General features: G+C 38.2%; 1 protein-coding gene across 1 annotated transcript; it reads left to right on the top strand.

The window, feature by feature from the left end:
- The first annotated feature begins 3,385 nt into the window (after positions 1-3,385).
- Positions 3,386-19,086, top strand: LOC149006350 (uridine/cytidine kinase UKL1, chloroplastic). Its single transcript, XM_089164854.1, has 14 exons — positions 3,386-3,682; positions 3,812-3,903; positions 5,888-5,957; positions 6,148-6,266; positions 7,542-7,638; positions 8,592-8,671; positions 9,820-10,014; positions 10,865-10,948; positions 11,065-11,125; positions 13,784-13,844; positions 16,907-17,000; positions 17,099-17,171; positions 18,352-18,434; positions 18,529-19,086. Exons 1-14 carry the CDS (start codon positions 3,520-3,522, stop codon positions 18,673-18,675), a joined length of 1,419 nt encoding a protein of 472 aa, XP_089020980.1. The 5' UTR covers positions 3,386-3,519; the 3' UTR covers positions 18,676-19,086.
- Positions 19,087-20,257: the final 1,171 nt, after the last annotated feature.

The following is a 20,257-nucleotide window of genomic DNA, read 5'->3' on the forward strand; positions in this document are numbered from 1 at the left end:
TTGCTGTTTTTGTGCTAGGGTGCGTGAGCATCTGTTAAGTTCAGAATAATTTTTTCCTTTTTGATTCCTATTAGTTATTGTAGCAGTTTCCTGTGTCAACCATGAGCTACGGAAAGAACCGGTAGCAGTGCCGAACTTTTTTCTTTTTCCTGAAAACTGATTCGTGTCTCTTAAGTGCAAGCTAAAATCTCTCCATGGTTCGCCGTTTAGATTTTATTTAATTTAAAATTCGCATTTAGGTGTGACCCTATTTTTAACTTAGTTGGCAGCAAAACATGGTTACAGCTGAATTGCCTATTGGTACATGTAATTCTTGGGGAATTTTTACGAAAAGAAGAGGATATGTTCTTTCCTGCTGTTGTTCACTGGAATGCTAGTTGCATTGGCCATGGCCTCTAATGAAATTCCTCCCCTCATCCACAGGACCACAACCACATACACGAAAAACTAAAAAGGAGAAAAGAAAGAAGAGAAAATTATTAGTACAGTCTAGCATTGTCGGAATTGATTCCGAGCCTAATGCATTCTAATGTCCATTTTTTGGTGGAATTCGAATGTGAATTCTTTTAGTTGGAAATTTGAGAAGATCCGGAGGGAAAAAGTATCCTTATAAGTTGTAATCAATATTGGTGAAGAATAAAGAAAACAAGAATAAAAACTTGCAATTTCATCTTTTTGACTTTCGCATATAAATTAATGATAGTGAACATGACCTTCATTGAGAAAAGGAATGGGATACAACCGAGAAGTCTAGATCAAGAAGACCAAGGATCCAAGGATCATAAATGGGCCAAGCTATCTTTCTCCCGTCAAAGATAGGGCCCTCCTGCCTAGGGAGTTAGCACAGCTATTATGGCTAGAAATTAGATGTCTAATGTCCTCCACAATTGGAATTAATTCTACTGGCCTTTAGTAGACTGTAGACTGGTTCTCTATTGCTTGAATCACCTCAAGGCAGTCGGATTCAGTAATGATTTTGTCATAGTAGTCCCCAAGAGCATACAACAACCCATCACGAAATGCCATGGCTTCAGCTTCTAGCACTGAGAGGGCATTTGCTGGCTTGGATATTGCTAATTTACACTCCCCACTTGAGTTCTGGATCATGAAGCCCAGCCCAATAGCTTCACCTTTCTTCCACGCGGCATTTGAGTTAAGCTTCACTCAGCCGTGATCAGGTGGTTCCCATGCTCCTGCATGCTGCATTTCTGTTCGCTCGAGAGTCTTCACTGGATTTTTAGCCACTTGCGTACTCCTCAAACAACTTACATGCACATCTAATGACTTCCTCTGGCCACCAATATATTTTTTTTTAAAATTAAATCATTCCGCGCCATCCAAATCTGCTAAGAGAGGAAAGAAACCAAGCCAGCTAACTCCTTCCTAAAATTTCCATTTTGTGAACTCAAAAGCTTCCACGAATTCATCCACTTGTGCATTTCCACCTCCTCACCTTTTGGAACCACATAAGATACGGGTGATCCGAACCAAATCATTCTCTTGAAGGGACAAGACAAGATTATATGCTCGATGGTTTCCTTCTCCTTCCCACATCTGGTACAAACAGGGTCGATTGGTACTTTTCTATGATTCAGCCCATCTGCAGATGCTAATCCTCTCGCAACTATTCTCCACATTCGTTTCTTATACTTTGGGGGGGGGGGAGCGCAAAGAGCTCCAGATCATCTCCCAAATATCATCTCCCATATGAGCCAAATTGATTTTGCTCGATGTGGATGGCTTTTCTCTCATCTCCTATTCCCTTAACGTACAAAGGGCTCTATATGTTGATTTTACACTGAATATACCATTTCTTGACGCGACCCAATATTGTTCATCTTCTTGTGCGAATAAGATTTATCTTTAGGATTGCTTCACTCTCCTCTTTGTTGAACAATGTTTTAATCAAATCCGTTTTCCACCTTCTCTCTCTTTGATCAATTAGCTCACCCACCCACTGTATGTTGCAACTCTAAGGTTTGCTTGACTTTACTTTATATAGCGGGAAAGAAGAGACCCAACTATCCTCCCATATTCGAATCTTATCACCTTTGCCTATCCTCTAGCACGAACCGGCTCTCAAACCTTCTCTGCCGACTAATACACCTCTCTAGGCCCATGATGGGGAGACCCCATCTTAGCATCCATGAATGAGCATTTAGGAAAATATATATTCTTCATCATTTTAGCCCAGATTGATTCCTGCTTACTCCACAACTTCCAAGGCAACTTTGTAAGTAAAGCTTGGTTTTGTAGTTCCGGATCCTTGAATGCCAACCCCCCTCTCTTTGGCATACTCATTCTCTCCATTGACGCTGCAAGAGGTGTTAGTGGAGAGAAGGGCATCTCTTTTCTTTCTAGGGCTTGCAAAATAAGGGGTTTAACTAGGGTAAAAAGAGAAAAGGGATCAGAGTCGGGTAGAGTTAGGGGATCCATTTCGTAAATTTGTAAACTTTTAAAACCCCTTGAGTGTAAAAAATAGAAAGTCATATTTACAATTAAACCCTCGCCTTTTTATCCCACACACATTGTTGGATTGCCTTTTGTACATGTGGCAAAATATCCTCCGTCGGCAGTGACAGCCGGCCATTGCCGCAAGTAAAAATCCATTGTCTTGGCCTCCTCTCCTCCTTACACACAATCTCCTATTCCTAATCTGAGAAAAAGGGTTGGTGTGTGTGAGTGTGTGTGTGGAAGAACCAGACTATCAAAGCCTGATTGTGGATTTATATATAAAATCCACAATCATTAATACTTAAGGATGGGAAGGGCTAGGGGAGGTTAATTTTACCAGCCATGAAGGATTTTTATATGTATATTGCAACATATGCAATCTACGATATTGACAATTAGGTGTTCTAAGTGATTTTTCGGATATAATTACTTGGTTATGATTTTACTCTCTTCACTAGTCTTGTCCAAATCATCAATTTTTACATTTATAATGATAGTCATGTTCTTCGAGTTCATGCTTTTACAATAGTAGTGCAGCATAGTATTGCAGAATGATTTGATATGATATGTATGTTTCTTTTACGCAAAAAAAAGAGAGAATTTGATGTATGTTTATAAGGGAATTATTCTCTATTTATTCTCCATTTCTCCACTGGTTTTTATAAAATGACATAATTATCCCGAATCTAATGTAACGATGCTTTCGAATTTCCAAAGCAGTGGACTGCGCGGTCCACGGACGCCAGTAGAAAAGAGGGGGTATGCAAGTTGCCTATTGTTCCGACCAATGATTATTGCCGCGTGGTGACATCTCATTGGACAAAGGTGACCTGTCAAACTTTTTGCCCACGTGGGACCGAATTTCGCATCATGCGTCGTCTCTATCAGTGACTTCTGAACAAACCGGCTTTAGGCTTTACGAATTCACAATCTTTCACATTCAGGACGGTTTAGTGGTGGGTCGTGAAACGTTCCGTTTAAAAAGCAGAGAGAGAGAGAGAGAAAGAGAAAGAGAAAGAGAGAGAAGAATTAAGGAAGAAATACGCGCCGGAGACGAAGCTAACAATGGATTACGTAATGGAGCGTTCGTCAAGTGCGCATTTCTCCGGTCTTCGTGTCGATGGCCTTCTTGGAGGATCAGCTTCTGCTTCATCTTCTCCTCGTTCTACTTCTTCCGCTGCTACTACTCCTACTGAAGCTAATGCTCCTAAACAACCTTTCGTCATCGGTAATTCTTTATCTAACCCTACCTCAAAAACCCTAATCACTGCAATTCCGTTCATTTCTTCTCTCTTCCTTATGCGTATTATACTTAACTCATGAATTTTGGTATTCCATTTTTATTGGATTTGAGTAGGAGTTTCTGGCGGAACTGCGTCTGGTAAGACGACAGTCTGCGATATGATCATTCAGCAACTTCATGATCACAGGGTTGTCCTTGTTAATCAGGTTTGTATAAATTTTTTTTTTGCTTATTTCTCAGATTGTAAAGATTCTCAATTGTTTCGAATTTTGTTCACCTCTTACTTTCATCGGGTTAAATTATTAGGTTATATGTACATTGATGTCAAACGGAGGAGGGTATAATAATTGAACCCTTTATCGTACCAGGGGCTATTCTAAGGCATTGTTTGCAGCCAAGTAATTTCCTCCAGCTTGGATTGAGTAGTTTTAAAACCACATCGTACTTTATTCAGTTTAAATTTCTGGTTTTGTTATAGCGAAACCCTTTTTTTCCTATCACCGACATTAAAAAAAAAAAGAAAAAAAGGCTTAACTGTTTTTTCACCATTTGGTGTGGATAAATAGAGGGGCTAAATTTTGGAAAAGATTTGGCCGACTGTTTACAGTAGAAACTTAAACTTTTATTGGACGACAGCCTTTTAGTCTAACTTATTATTAAACACAACTACTTGTGATTTTGGATTCCTTTAGAAAGCTTTGAAAATTAGTCATGGAGCTTGAAGAGGGACTTGAGATATAGTTGATGGTCATCAAGTATTAAACATAAGATGAAACTCCATTCTTCTTCCTTTGTTTGGTCACAATATGTTTTTTTTTTGAAAGAATAAATAATTATATTAAAGGAGGAAGCAAAAGAACAAGGTCTTTAAGTAGAAGACCGAAAAGAAGAACTAAGACCCCAGGAGACAACAATGAGCCTGTTTCTTGGGGTGTCATCAACCGGGGAATGGGGGATAGCTATCAGTCTAGAAGAAACATCAAGATAGATGGCACTTCAAATCCTATCTATGGAGCGAGATTTGGAGGTCCATCTTCGAAGATTGCGCTCCCACCATACGTGATGAATGGAAGCATAGAACACTATCTTACCAATCCAATCGCAGATGGAAGTACTTCAAAAGTTTCTCAAAATCCAAGACCAATCATGAGTAAACCCAAAAGATCACCTCGAACGGGGCCAAATGGACGCCATGGCTTTTCCCCAGATGGATCTGGAAGAAAGGGCAAGAAAAGAAAATGTGCTTAAGGTCTTCCAAACATTCCAGTAGAGGGTGCAATTGGGGTTTGTGGGGATGTGTCGGCTAATAATGAAGGATTGGGTGGGGAGAACAAACTTTTGGGCTCTCCAAAGGGTAAGGGAGTGCTAGGGGATGAAGCCTTTGAACCAAACCAATGGAGGTCCAAGGGGTTTAGGGTTGAGAGGTCTAAAGAGGTTCCAGGCAGTTGATGTGGAGAAGGTTTTGGTGGGGGATGGAAGCCAAACAGTGAGGTCACGGACACCAGAGGAGCTAGAGAAGGGGGGGGGGGAGATTCCCAAACCTGTGTGAGAGCGGGGAGGGGAACAGGGGTCTAGGCGCCATTAGAGATGAAAGTGGATAAGGGGGTGGCTTTGGTCACAATATGTTAGTATGGGTGTACATAGTTTTCTTCATATAGATGGTTAGTCTTTTGGAAATTGGAAATGCTGTTAATATTGGAATATTGAAGTCTAATTATCAGTCGTCTGCTTGAACCTTGAAATACAATTTGAAGTTCAGAGTTGATTCTTCTAATTAAAGCATTAAATTCACAATTTGATCTAAATTGAAGTCATGATATGTTGGATTTCCAGTTTTGTAAGGCTTAAGTGGGTCTACATTAAATATGAAAATGAGGCAAAATGAATAAACGATTGGGGGGTTTTTTTTTGGGGGGGGAGGGGAGGGGGGAGTAATTAGAAATCTCACTTGCAAATCCAAGAGTTTTTTGTAATATTGTCGCTGTAGTAAAGGTCTTCTTTGTTTCTTTTTTACTGTTATCAAATGACAAGGTGATAGAGTGAGATATCTCAATTACAAGTTAGCTTTGATGTTAAAATACTATTTGGTTTGTAAATGGATGATGCCTTGTAGAACAGACATCCTAACACCATATGTATTGTGCTGTTGGAACTTCTCATATGTTTTGCGTTGTTGTGGCTACCATATAGGATTCGTTCTACCGTGGGTTGACACCTGAAGAATCAGAACATGTGCATGAGTACAATTTTGACCATCCTGGTAATGTCTTTGTTGATTAAAGACTTCCTATAGGCTTATGGCTGAAATATACACTTTAGTATTCATTAAGGAAATGTTCTAGAGTTATTTGTCATTCTCTCTCTCTTCAGTTTTTCAGTGCTTTACCAGGATTTTGCATTTTTGCTTGAGTTTGTCCTGCAAACAAATATTTGTTGTATTTCTCTTGTAGATGCTTTTGACACTGAACAACTTTTGGAGTGTGTTGGCAAGCTAAAAAGTGGGCACTCCGTCCAGGTTCCAATTTATGATTTTAAGCACCATAGAAGGAGCTCTGACAGTTTTAGACAGGTAAATTTGCATTCATTGTGTGCTTAATTCAACACACTTGTCACCTACAGTGCCTTGTTATCTGATAATCAATGTCTTAGGCTTTAAAGAATGTTCTTGCATGCAAAAAGAAACTCGAAAAGAAGGAAACTTGAAGAATGTTTTTGAGGATCTCCTTTACGGATTCTCTGAAGGGATAAATCTTTAAATTTCTCTCTCCTTTTCGCCCTCTTACTTTATTTCTCTATCTCTCTTTGTATATGTGATCAATTTTTCATGCTTGTCTGAAGGGATAAATCTTTAGATTTCTCTCTGCTTTTCTCCTTCTTACTTTATTCCTCTATCTCTCTTTGTATATGTGATCAATTTTTCATGCTTGGTATTATCTATAGACTAATGCATGACTCTAGGAAAGCATTTGACAAAGATAATTTGGGAGTTAGGGAAAAAATGTTCAACAAAGATAACTATGAAATCTTGATTAAAATCAACCCTAGCTTGAATCATTGAACTTTTGATTTTGTGCAATGAATCAATTAATCTTCAATGCAGAATTCTTTTGTTTGTCATAAATGCTTGAAATGATATCAGAACTCATAGTTTTGAGGTAATTTGAATTGTTGAGCATTCTAATAACATGGTTATCTGCCCATGCAGGCTATTGTGGTAGGTTTTATGGTTGTCAGAACTTTATTACTGATCATTTACTTCAATGTATTTGTGCCCGTGACTTTATTTTTGACCTGGATGTAATTGTTAATTAGGTATTCATGCTGTCCTAAAGTCAATTTTTGTCTCTTAGATTTCAAGACGGTATAGAGAAGACAAAATCACCTACTATGTCTCACAGTCCTTTCAGGCCTTATTTGTTCCTTTGCTTCTTCTGGGATAGTGATTTTAAATACTTGGACATGATTTCATGTGTCTTGCGTCTCCTCGCTTCCATGCAGCTTTTAGTTCTGATCATGCCTGCAAAAGTGATTGTATCTGTGTGAACACTGTATTTGCTACACATCTTGTCAATCATTTTTTATATCTTTCTTTTAGTTGAGGCATTCAGCTTATACAGTTGCCACCATGAAAATTTGCTGAATAAATGGGTGCTGTCACTCCTTTTAATCCCATACCAATCTAATACATAATCTTGGCCTATTCAGAGAAAGTAACATAAAAGCGAAATCTGTTATAAAAATGCATAACCTCTAGTTGAGTCTGAATAAGAAAAGATAGATAAATAATCCAGGATCGGAAGTATTAAGGAGTTCCTTATGTACTTGTTGAATCATCCTTTGTCAGGTAAATGCATCTGATGTCATTATTTTGGAGGGCATTTTGGTTTTTCATGACCCACATGTTCGCAACTTAATGAATTTGAAGATTTTTGTTGACACAGGTACATTCTTTTCTTGCTATGTTTTATATGGAAGAGTGTAGACATTGCTGTTACTGTTTGAAAATTTTGTGAGGGCTGGTGTTTCTATCTATATTTTGTCATTATTGTAATTTTGATTTCTCAATTTGCATTGAAATAAGCATTATCCTGATGACTTTGAGCCAACACTTATGTTTTAGCAATAAGAGAAATAAAAAAAAGATGTTTTTTAGGTTGTTGGTCCTAAAACAAACTTGTCTTCTTATGTGTTCTCCTGAAACTCTTCTTACCAGTTATCTTCTAAGAAAAAAGATAACTCTTCTGGAGAACACATAAAAATATATTTTTTCTGTTTTTCTCTGTTGTATAGAAAACAATAGTTATCTCTTTTTATTTTTCTTCTTATGTGTTCTCCAGGGGAGTTTTTGTATATGTTTTAGGTTTATAAACTCATCTATCAATTGTAAGTAAAGTATATCCATGATGAAACTCTTAAAATTGTGAGTATCATTTGATTAGTCTAGTCTCTGGGATCAGTTCGACTAGTCCAAGGTGTCATATATAATGAATTGGCCAATGCAGTGTTGGCACTAGGCTTTGTTTGGATCATTTACACTGGTCTTTATCTGAGTTCTGATACCCATATTGATGTCATTACTTCCAAAAATTGCTAGGGCTGCTCAATTTTAGATGCCCAACTCATCTCAGTTCATTACCTGCAAAGCCTCATTTTAACTACTTGGGGTCAGTAACATAAGCGCTGTTATGCCACTTCATGTCAGGAATAAACTCATGTCTTTTTCCACTATGTAATCTCCAAGGAGATCTAATGTTGCCATTTAAGTAGGTTTCATTAATATGCTTAAAGAGAACCACACTTGTGCATTCATGTTGGCTCTTTGTTTAACTTACTTTTCTCTTCTTATATTTTCTTTTCCTTCTCATCTTACTTGTTGAAAATTGATTGCGCCTAGATGCTGATGTGAGGCTTGCTCGTAGAATAAGGCGTGACACAGTTGAGAGGGGCAGAGATGTAAACTCTGTTCTTGAGCAGGTGAGCTTCCTTATTGTCTTTCATTAGATGTATTTCTTCCCTTCTCAAAATATGTCATAAAGAAGAGATGATGGTAGTATTTGATTCTCTAAGATGTTAATCAAAGAATCATTTAACTTTAGTTGCTTGTTTGCCTCCTCCATAAGTGGGGAAGTAGGAGTTTTGCTAATTGTCTCTAACAGATGCATTGAAAACCTCATCTACGACGACAAAAAGAGAAGAATCAGTGTGAACAAGTATAGAAATCTCCCCTTTGGAAATAGAGAAAGTATAATGTTCCCTCTGCTGCCTTCTTCCTCCTTGTGATAGCCTAGTAGCGTGTCTGATCTAAACTCTGGCAGGATCGGTTTGGACCAATTGACTCCTTGTGGTGGGAAAGTGTCGTGAAGGTTCAAATTGAAGTTTCATTTTTTAGTTCTTGACGATCTCCTTCAAGATTCATGTTCAAGATTTCAAGTTTCTACAGGCAAACATGGATTTCTTCCTTCGTAAGTTTAACTCTCTACTAATCCATCCCATGACCAAAATTTCCACCCATCTCTTAAAGTCATCCACAACAACAACAAGAAACAAGAAGCCTTGTCCCAACTAAATGCTGTATGCTACATTCTTGAAGTCATACAGTCTCCCAAATTTCTTGACAAACTAATCAGTTTCTAGCTAAAAACATGCCAACTATTTCACAGGACATTCAGATCATCATATCCAACTGTTTTGCATCTGACCTCACAACAAAGAAGGCAAGTTCTAGCAGATTTTATTTTTCAGAAATTTCAGATATACTTTCTGATGCCACCAAACAATTAAAAACCACTGTTTTGACATTGACATTCATATGGAGATGAAAAGTATCTAGGGTGTAAATAATTCTTGTTTGTTCAATGGCAGTTACATAGCAGTAAATAATTAAAAACCACTGGCTTGACTCCCGTTTGGAGATGAAATATCTTGAGTGGAGATGACAAATTGCTGATGGAATGGATAATAACTCCTGAATTTTTTTTTTGATTTACTTTATTACATGCCAAGCATGGTGTTCTCTCCTTTTTTTTTTTCCTTTTGTTCTTTGTGTCGGGGTGGATAGGTGACCATTTTTATCTTGTTACAAGTTCACAACATATGTTTTAATTATTTAACTCATTTTGCAGTATGGAAAGTTTGTCAAGCCTGCTTTCGATGATTTTGTTCTGCCATCAAAAAAATATGCTGATGTGATCATACCACGGGGAGGTGAAAATCATGTCGCAATTGATCTAATTGTGCAACATATCCGAACAAAGCTTGGTCAGCATGACCTGTGCAAAGTATATCCCAATATGTATGTCATTCAGTCAACTTTCCAGGTATCATTCTTCCTCCCTTTTTTGCACACTCTCATGGTTACTCTTTTTCTTCATAAAGAAGGGAAAAAGTTAATTTGTCTTCAACCCAATCTAAGTGGGAATGTTTTGGTCATTAATCAGTGGTCGTTCGTATGGACCATAGTGTAAAAAGTAATATATAAATGTGTGTGTGTGTATTAAGGAGTATAAACTCCAATGTGAACATCAGCTTTGGATTTGGGTGGTTAGATCCCCAATGGAAATTTGAATACTGTGGTTGGATACTTGTGAACTTATTGTAACTCATGGACCATTGGTCTGAAAGCAGTGACCACGTGTTGGACACTGTTGGTCATGATCATTGCTGTAACATCTATGATCATCATCAGTATGGCCTATTTGAGGTGTGTCATGGAGAGGAAAAATTGATAACTTTGGCAAACAGAAAGACTTCCCTGTCTTTCTTTTTGTCTTTTTCCTCCTGGTTTTTACTGCTACAAGTATGATTTGTTTTTATTCCTCAAAGGATTCATTCTTCCCTTCTTTTAGTTCTCCAAATTGTTTATCCATGACAAAAACATGTTACTAGCAGATTTTCAACATTAATCGCCTGGCTTTATTGCAACCTTGCATTTCCTATCCAATTTGAAAAGCATTTTGCTCCAAATAAAGGAAGGAGAGAATCTTTTGAAAATAGGGCTTTTATTGTTTTAAACACTTCTTTACTTATACCTTCAGTTTTTCCAAAGATGATGGTAATTGTAGGAAAGAGGGAGTGATTGTCAGTTAAGTTGCTGAAACAGTCTGCTTTCTGTCTTCTCTGCCTGGTCTGTAATGCAGTTGATGTTCAGTTTTAGCCTTTTCTCAACAGATAAGAGGTATGCATACACTGATTCGAGATAAAGAAATATCGAAGCATGATTTTGTCTTCTACTCTGACCGCCTTATTCGGCTGGTATTTTTCGCACATATGACTTATCCTGATATCATTTAGACTAATGACTAATCTCCCCTGTACTGAAGATTACCTGTTATAATACATTCTTTATTGGACAAATTGTGACTTGCTAGGTTGTGGAGCATGGCCTTGGTCATTTACCATTTACTGAGAAGCAAGTAATCACTCCTACAGGTGTGTTATGATGCATGTGTAAATCTTCTAATTCTAGACTTGATGTGCCACTGGAAGTAGTAACTAGTAAGGTGAATGAACTCATGGCAGGTTTCTTGTATCTTTCTTAGTAGAACACACAACCTTTCAAGCACAAGGAATACTTATTCTCATGCTGGTTTAGGAGATGATTTTGTGAGTATGGGTCATGTATGAGAAGTTCTCAAGGACTTGTTTTTCCTTTAAAGTAATCCTAATCCATTTTGCCTGGTGGGTTCTTGGAAGGGTCAAATGGCTCAAATGGAAATTTTATGGGATTAAATTTGTTTTTTCTTCTAATGCTTGAATAAACATTTATCAAAATTTTAAAATTGTTATCTAATTTTCTCAATACTTGGACATTTATGAACCTCTGAGAACAATCCTGTTATCACCTACTGATTCTGCTTCTTTAAATATGGAATTGTTTATTCTTGAATATGTTTTCTTGTTGAAATGTGCATGTGTGATTATCTAACGTGAGAAAATGTGCTTTTGTCAGCTTACCCAGCCTAACCACTGCCCGGAAAATGCCTCACGAGTGATGCACTTGTGTTTAAGACTTTGAGTTTGTTGTGATGTAGAGCTAGAGGTATATACATGTCAGCCCTAATAAAGTTTATAGCCAGTCCACATTGGGCCATTGACCTAAGTTATAGTTAGGTCCATATGTTGGTTATAATTGTGTGCATATTGCTGCCAAATGTGAAAGACAACTAGATACTATTTTGACAGTTCCTATGTTTTTGTTCTCCTTTCAGTTGCTAAGCAATTAGCAATGTAGGAGTTTTTATTTTGACCTTGTGGACTAGGTCTTATAGGAAGTTTCTAATTTAAGTTGTGAGCTACTTGTAGGATCAACAGTCTATTGTTGTATCACAATACCTAATTTATAAATGCAAGAGGGCTGCAATCCACGATTTTGATGGTTAAACTGATGCTCTCTTCTGACTTGTGAAAATCTCCTTCCTAGGTAATTCAGTAGTAGATGTGATGAAACCTCTGGGTGGTCAATGGTGAAGGTGACCCCACCAACTCATATCTCTCTTTTTCTTTTCCTCTACTGTTCTGTTGGTTCCAGCAGGCATTGCACATTCTACTGTGGCATTGCAAATTTGTTCATTTATAAACCTTGTGCCTTTATCATCTATTGCTTTCGCAGCTATCTCTTACTTATTTTTCTATGGGGTTGTCTCTTCAGTTTTCCCATCTTGCCGTTCCTGTTATACTAGTTGCCAAAACTGTGTCTAGAACTTGTACGAATCCAGCCACTGGTTGGACTTTGTTTTGATATTTGTCTTCTCTCTCACCCGCAATCTTTGACAAGAGTTGGGAGGCATATGATCTCCAGATGGCGAGTTATTGCTTCTCACCTTCTGGTTTCTTATGTTTCTATTTTCTGACAAATCTTGTTTCTCCCAATCTAACCTTCAGTCTCCCTTGATATTATAGACGTACATCCCACCTATTAGGACCTTCATTTAACCTCAGTTTCAGTTGCGTTGGTCTAGGGCCTGTTTGTTTACATGAATCCAGGGATTTGAAATGAAATGGGATTTCAAATCTGTGGATTCATGGTTCAAAAATTAACTGTTTGGTTAGGCCTCAAATCTATCGAAGTTCATAGAGTTCCGTCCGATTACTCTGCGTGAATCTACAAATATCATCCATTTTATACTTAGGGAGGAATCCATGGATTTCACCCAATACAAGAGTGGCAGCCTAAAAACGTGAAATCCATGGATTTCATGAATCCAGGGATGTTTTACAACCAAACAGGTGTAAATATCCGATTCATGAATCCATGGATTTGAAATCCGTGGATTCAGACAAACAAACAGGCCCTTAGTGCATTGTGAGATTTCAGGCTAACAATTTCCTGTTAATTTCTCAGTCTTGACTCTCGATTCACAATTTCACTGTGATTTTGGTTTCCTAGATAGTTTTCTAGTCCTTCATTATTCAACCTACTTAGCCTCATCATCTGGTCTTTATTCTTTTAATATCCTTGCTGCCATGAAGAGAAGCATTTCTGTTTAGTGCTTTCCACCACACCAAATTAAGGAGCCTAAACTTCCCATAGCTGTTTGGATCATATTCATCTGGAAAGAGGAGCTGCGATTTCTTTCAAAAGTGTGGAGGTTCACCATAGTCTTTTATAGTAAGAGGTTGTCTGTTTTGTGTAGTGAGTCATGGATTATTAGAAGTTCTTTATATCTGAAGAACGAAGACTGTATTGTCTATAGGTGTGAGGCAGACCAAGTGGTCTGAAGCCAGAGTTCACCAGTCTTTGTTTCTGCATGTCTAAAAGGTAGGACATGCTATGCCTGCAAAAGTCCATGAGGTATTTGGTCTTGCCGTTGACCTAAAAAACACTTCAGCATTTGCTGGAAATAAACGATGGTCAGCTTTATTGTAAAAATTGTACTTTCCATGTGCATTCTTCCCATGATATGTTCAAATTGATAGTTATAAATTAAAATTTATCATTTCATTGCCACTTTTGGGTTTCCATGATTGTTCATGATCCTTTCCTCCCCAGTAATATGCTAAGGCCCAAACACTCTTTGTTACACTTTTTCAAGTTGCGGTTCCAACTTTTATATTGCTGTAATCATTGCAATTATGTGCCTTCTCCAGGATCCGTATACACAGGAGTTGACTTTTGCAAGAAATTGTGTGGAGTATCCATTGTTCGAAGGTGAGCCTTGCATCAGGTGTCTGTTTTGGCAATTTTGGTGAGTAGATTTGCTTAGGCTTCCTGGTATTAGAAGAAAGTTAATTGACAACCACCTTTGTTTCTGTTTTCTTAATACCTCCACTTCCTTTCCTTTGTCAACACTTCTTTGTTTTTATAAAGAAACCTTTTTAAATGATGGGTGGGTTTAAGCAGAGTCTATTGATTATCTCTTCATTACAAATTTATAATCCTTACAATAAGGGAAGTATCTTTTGAAAACAAGGCTGGTTCCAACAAGAGTGTAGCCTTCCTTTCTTAACCCCTTTTTTGGGGTTCAAATTGCTATTCGACTAACATCAGTCATTTATTCACCAAAAAAAACACCAGTAAATTGAATCATTGCCAGTCCTCTTCTTTTATTCCTCCAGGTCCCCAACCCTCGTTTCCCCCCCTTCCTTTCTTTAATTTTCCAGATACTTGAAATCCCCACAGACCATCACCACTTTCATCAGGTTCAAATATCCCTTTCCATCCCCATGACATTCAATGCAAAATTCAGTCCATTCTATCCATCAAAACGTTAAAACCTTCATCTCAGCCTCTTCTTGAGACACCCAAAAATTCACTCAGTTTACTTCCATATTTGGGTCGAACCTTTCCCATAACCAGTGGAGACTCTATTTTACTTGCAGTCTCATCCGACCATTAGAAATCCTAGGTTCCCCTTTGTTTCCTTTTTCAGAAACTCAGGAGCAAAACTCTAATTTGCTGATTCTTCAAGTTCAGCGATGTTCCATCATTTGCAAAACCTCAAACCTTTACTGATGGACTCCCTTATACATGACATAAGCCTACTTTCAAATGCTAGGTCATACTAACCATAACCCTAGATTTGACCTAAAACCCTACTCAGCCCATTCAAATCCTGGTTTAGTGGCCCTTATCAATCTAGGAGATTACATCAATCAAAACCTAACATCAGATCCACCAATGTTGACCCTTCAGTAAGCACGAGGGTGGTTTATGATCAGGCATTGAAGAGGTGATGGAAATCTACTTCCATACCGGTTAGAGCTGTTAGGGCAGCAAAGACAGTTTGCATTCATACTAATGCAGCTGTTGTAGCTGCCAAGGAGCTAATCAGCTGGTGATGTTAGCTCTTGTAGCAATAGTAATCTAACCTGGGTCTAGGGTTAGGGGTAATTAGGTGATTTCCCTAGACTTAGGGTTAGCCCAGGAAATTCCAGCAAAAGGAAAAGGCTGAAACAGAAGGTTTTGGGGTTATTCTAAGGCTCAAATGATTGCTGGACTTGAGGATTCAGGTCTGAAAATGATCAATTTAATGTTTTTAAAAATTATGCAGAGAACTCCATGAAGAAGATGAATTGCAGAATTTTCCAGGTTGGGGTAGATATGACTGTAGGAATAGACTCAACAGCTTGGGGCGATCCTAGGGGAGGTGGAAAGGGTCTAGTGGGGCTGGGGATCAAGGTTTAGCCAGGGGGGAGGGTTGTGCTGTATCATAGGGAAGAAGAAGGGAAAGGGGAGGGGGTATGGTTCTGTACCTGTAAGGTAACAAGGCTCGCTGGAACTGCAGTTTGAATGCTTGAAGTAGAAGATGAACCAGAATTGAAGAATCAAAACACAAACCCAGATGCAGGTCACCCTAGGGATCCCATGGCTCTCATAGTCAACTTCTTCAATCAAGTTTTATTCATCAAATCAAGCTAATTGATTACATCGATTCTATAGCCTTCAAAACCCAACCGACTCAAGCTAGGATTCCTTAACTGATGGGGATCCAACTACCCTAAGACTTAAACTCTTAAATAAATAAAAGACTTACCAAACGAGGACTCAAATAACTAACTCCCAATTAGGAAGCAATTCTAAAGGATAAGATCCTTTTGGATAAGAAGGCCTATCACAGCCAACTAACAAACCTTATCACAACCACCCAACTCACACTCAACTGAAACAACCTTCAAACTGGGACTCCAAATAACAAATTTAAAACAGAAATTAACACCCCCCCACCCCACCCCAAAAAAAAAAAAAAAAAAAAAAAAGCTGGACTCGATCCAACTAGATAAGACTTGATCCAGGGGGGTGGATAATGACCAATTTGCCTGGGGGCTGGTTCGGCCCCCCTGGTTTTTTGGCTTCTATTTTTGAATGGGTTTGGGCCCTCTTTTGGGGCTGTTTGGGGCAGGTCACATCAGATAGTTGCATCAGTTGGTTAGTAGCAACATGTGTGACTCCGTCTTTGGCTACAGCATGCAGAGTACACCATATGCTTAAGCAAATGGAGGGTGATCATAGATCATAAATGAAGGGCAAGGAACATAAACAATCACTGAACATCTCAGTGTTGGTTATTTATTCTGTATTAAAAGGTTTGTTTTCATCTACTTTAGTCGAAAACTTTGGAAAGGTAAAGGTGCTTTAGTGAGCAGATGCTATCTGCTATATAGATCACTCTCCATATAGCAATAAATAAAATAGGGTTTTCAACATATATTGAAAGTGACTTATCATTAAGTCATTTTTGAAAGTAGCTGTTCCTATGAGATGACAAGATTACTCCTGCGCTAAATAAATTTTGGAAATAAGATAAGGGGCAAAAAGGTATAGTTACAAATTCTTAATTCACCTACTTGGTGACAACATGATGCCCTTAAATTTCAATTAATCATTGGCAAGAAAATCCCTTCTGCTTCAATGTGTCACTGGCTTTTGTGCCATCCAAGTTTGATTCACTGTACCCATTGTTTGACTTCTTGGAAGCAGGAACTTTTTCAAATCAATGAATAAATTCTTCATGGTAACCATTTTATGCAATTGGAGAATAAGCTGGGGTGTGTTGAAATGGCTGGTTTACCTTGTCATAATATGTTATCTGTTATTCTCTATACGACTTTCTGGCCCAGGGTCCGTCCAATAACTTGATGATTGTTGTCTGCTACTTTCAATCCTATTTTTGAAAGTTTACTTGATCAAAATTTTACTTTCCTTATTTTCATGACTTGTCCATTATACATTTAAGATGGATTAGAATTCACTAAATTGTTATTGTTGAATAGTGGGGAAAGCATGGAGAATGCATTACGGGCATGTTGCAAAGGAATAAAAATTGGAAAGATACTGATCCACCGTGATGGAGATAATGGCAAACAGGTTCTCCTTTTTTTGCACATCCTCAATGCTTTTCTTTTTTCTTGAAGTTAAGTGGTTTGTAAAGTTTTCTCCTTAAATGTATTTATATCTTGGATCAGCTTATATATGAGAAGCTTCCCAAAGATATTTCAGAACGGCATGTCTTGCTTCTGGACCCTGTTCTTGCTACAGGTACCTTATTTTACATAGCCATCTTCTTTCCTTGAATGTTGTACAACAACAGCAGCAACAGTAATAACAAATTCAGCCTTTTCCCGACTTAATGGGGTTGGCCATATGAATCCTTTAAAAATAAAGTTGGGAAAACTGAGGTCCACACAAAAGTAAATGGAACATTAAAAATGAAGAAATAAAATAACAAAAATGAAGAAATGGAAGTAAGAGGATATACTGGAAAATCATGAGAATCTCAACTTTATGGTGTTGACTACGTGGATCTGTGTCTTCCAATAGGCCCTTTCTGAGGTCTTGTCCAGACCATGCGGAGAGGCTGGAAGCAGTCCTAACACAGTTGCAGAGAAGGTTGATTTAGTGCAAGGATAGGGGTGGTGAGCAGGGCCACTATGGTCGAAATAGAGTTTGACATTTTCCCAGCATCAGTGTCTAAATCCATCACCAACATAATATGAATTATGGTCATTAGGTTAGTAAATTCCCTAAATTGGTCTGCTAAGTGCTAATCTCAGAGATAACCTGGCCTTGTGATTCTTATTTGTAGTCGGTCATGGTTCGGTACAACTTCTAATCCAGTGTCAAAGGATGGTTTCCACTTGAAAAATGCTAATTCTCTGCTTGGTTGCTCAGTATACTACTCCATGTTGCCTGCTGTTTTTATTTTTTTGGGGGTGGCTACTAGGTATGCATTTTTATTCTATGATCCCCACGCCAGTTAGAAGGTCTAAAATGCTGGGGGTTCAAGTTAATTCTGGAATTTAGGTGGACTACCAAAAATAACGAAAAAGAAACAAGGTAAGAAAATATAGGGACTGTATGTAGAATATGGGCAAGTGATTAGTACATGATAACCCACCTCCCCCCCTTCCCCAAAAAAGAAAAAGGAAAGAGAAACACCATCTACTGGTTTTTGTTTTGGTTGTGACAGGATAATATGTTTATCATTTATCATAAATTGTAAAGACCACCCCTGTCAAAAGAAATGATTTTGTAATTGCTCTTAAATGAATACATTGTCTAAGTTGGGAAGAACTTATATAATACACTATTTCCTTGGAAAATCACGGAGTTTTTGTTTGTGTGTCTTGTCTTCCAAACCCCTTTTTTCAACAATGATACTATAAGAGTTTTCTTTTTATTTTCATCTTAAGTGACTGACCTGAATGCTTGTTTTAAGGTAACTCTGCTAGCCAAGCAATCGAACTTCTCTTACAAAAAGGGGTCCCAGAGTCTTACATAATTTTCCTCAATCTGATTTCAGTGAGTAAAAATTTCCATTGCTGGTTTCATGTTTGTTACTTTTTGCAGTCACATAAAAAGATGATGTCTTTTGTCCTACTTCTACTTATTTCAGGCCCCTGAAGGGATCGATTGCGTTTGCAAACGTTATCCATCTTTGAAGATTGTCACCTCAGAAATTGATGTCGCATTGAATGAAGAGTTCCGTGTCATACCTGGAATGGGAGAATTTGGTGACCGCTACTTTGGTACTGATGACTGATGATTGCTATATGGAGATGGAGTAACTGGCGCAAGCTTTGAATATGGTCAATTTATTAATTGCTTCAACACTGCACTGGTCAACATAATTTAGATAAAATTGTATAATACACAGAAAAACTTGAGACATCATTCTGAGTGTTTCAAGTTTGTTTACGATTTTTACCATCGTCGAGAGGCTTACTGGCCATGTATGAATGGAGTATAGAATCCAATGCTCTTTTAGTGGTTGATCTAATACTCTGTTAATTATTGGTTTATTTTAAGATTATGATTATTATTATTATTTTTTTTTTTGAAACAGGTGATTTTTATATATATATTAGAGATGGGTACTTATAAATGGACCTGATAAAATTCCCATATGTTTATCACTTCATGCTATTGGCTTTAGAACTTCTTCCACCCCCATTTAAATTTTGATGAAAAAGAAAACATACACCAAAATAACCAGACTACATAGTTCAAAATACAGAAAGCCTCCTGCGCAACAACAAAGCTTATCCAGCATGTTGTGGATCTAAGAGGATAAGATGGAACCCAAATGGGGAATTGCGTTGGATGTGATGGATGTTCTTATTTGAATGATTTTAGGGTATTTTTCTTATTTCTTGGTTGACCTCTCTGCTCTTTCAGAGGAGAGGAGCCATTGATCAACCAATGAAGCCATTGATGATGATAGTGTTCTTCTGTTCTTGAACGATTGATGGCCTTCAACCTCTCTGCTCTTCTGTTCTCTGTAAAAACCTACAAGAATTCCGATCTCCCCATCAATTCTTGAACAATTGATACCCTAGATAGGTTGAAATCAATATTTGTTTGAACTTTTAAAATTTTGAAGTCAATTATCGAAGTAGAAGCAGAATGGAGTAAACACAGATGGCCTCTAGACAAGGTAGAGGCTTTTGGGCTTCCCCGACTGGATATGGTGTTATCAGCATTTAGCCTACGATCCTTGGACCAGAGGATTGGCTCCCGAACCAACCCTTACGGATTACATCTGGACCAGGGACATTCGATAGACACTTCTTGGCTCCCACATGAAGAGTGATACAAGCTTGGCTCCCTTTTGATCACATGGGACTTTTCGGAGAGAAGGATGAGGGAAAGGCTTTCCACGTAATAGGCCGCATTAAATGCTCCAAAGATCTCCATTATCTCCCTGCGGATAGCGAAACTTCTAATGCACTCAAAGCCTCTGTCGAGCCCAGAGCTGGCAGCTTCGATCACGTTAGCAGTAGGGTAACACAGACCTACCACTTGTTGATGAGATAGTCTGACGGCGAAACTGTTTGACAACCTGGCTTGCCACCTCATGAAGCCATATCAACCACTCGCAAAAATCGTCCCAATCAAAGGGCCGAAACGGATCTTAGGATCTTCAAAGGTAGGAGTTCGCTGTATAAATGGTGGGCGACTATGCGGTTAAGAGGGACTCCAGCCATTACTCTCCTTCATTAATTCACAAAGAACATTCTCTTCTTCATTCTCCTGAATTCTTCTTGAGCATTTACTTCTCAAGGGGAAACCCTCAGCTCTCCTACAAGGACTGATTTAATCATTGGAGGTGGCTTCCCATCCCA

Source organism: Hakea prostrata, chromosome 8 (assembly GCF_041222555.1).
Source record: "Hakea prostrata isolate BN-2017 chromosome 8, UWA_Hpros_2, whole genome shotgun sequence".
NCBI lineage: Eukaryota > Viridiplantae > Streptophyta > Magnoliopsida > Proteales > Proteaceae > Hakea > Hakea prostrata.

What these genes read in the sequence shown, in the direction of transcription:
- LOC149006350 (XM_089164854.1), top strand. Translation starts at nt 3,520, where the DNA reads ATGGATTACGTAATGGAGCGTTCGTCAAGTGCGCATTTCTCCGGTCTT. An exon ending in TAAACTCTGTTCTTGAGCAG is followed by an intron (nt 8,672 to 9,819) that starts GTGAGCTTCCTT and finishes CTCATTTTGCAG; the next exon opens with TATGGAAAGTTTGTCAAGCC. An exon ending in GCAAGTAATCACTCCTACAG is followed by an intron (nt 11,126 to 13,783) that starts GTGTGTTATGAT and finishes TGCCTTCTCCAG; the next exon opens with GATCCGTATACACAGGAGTT.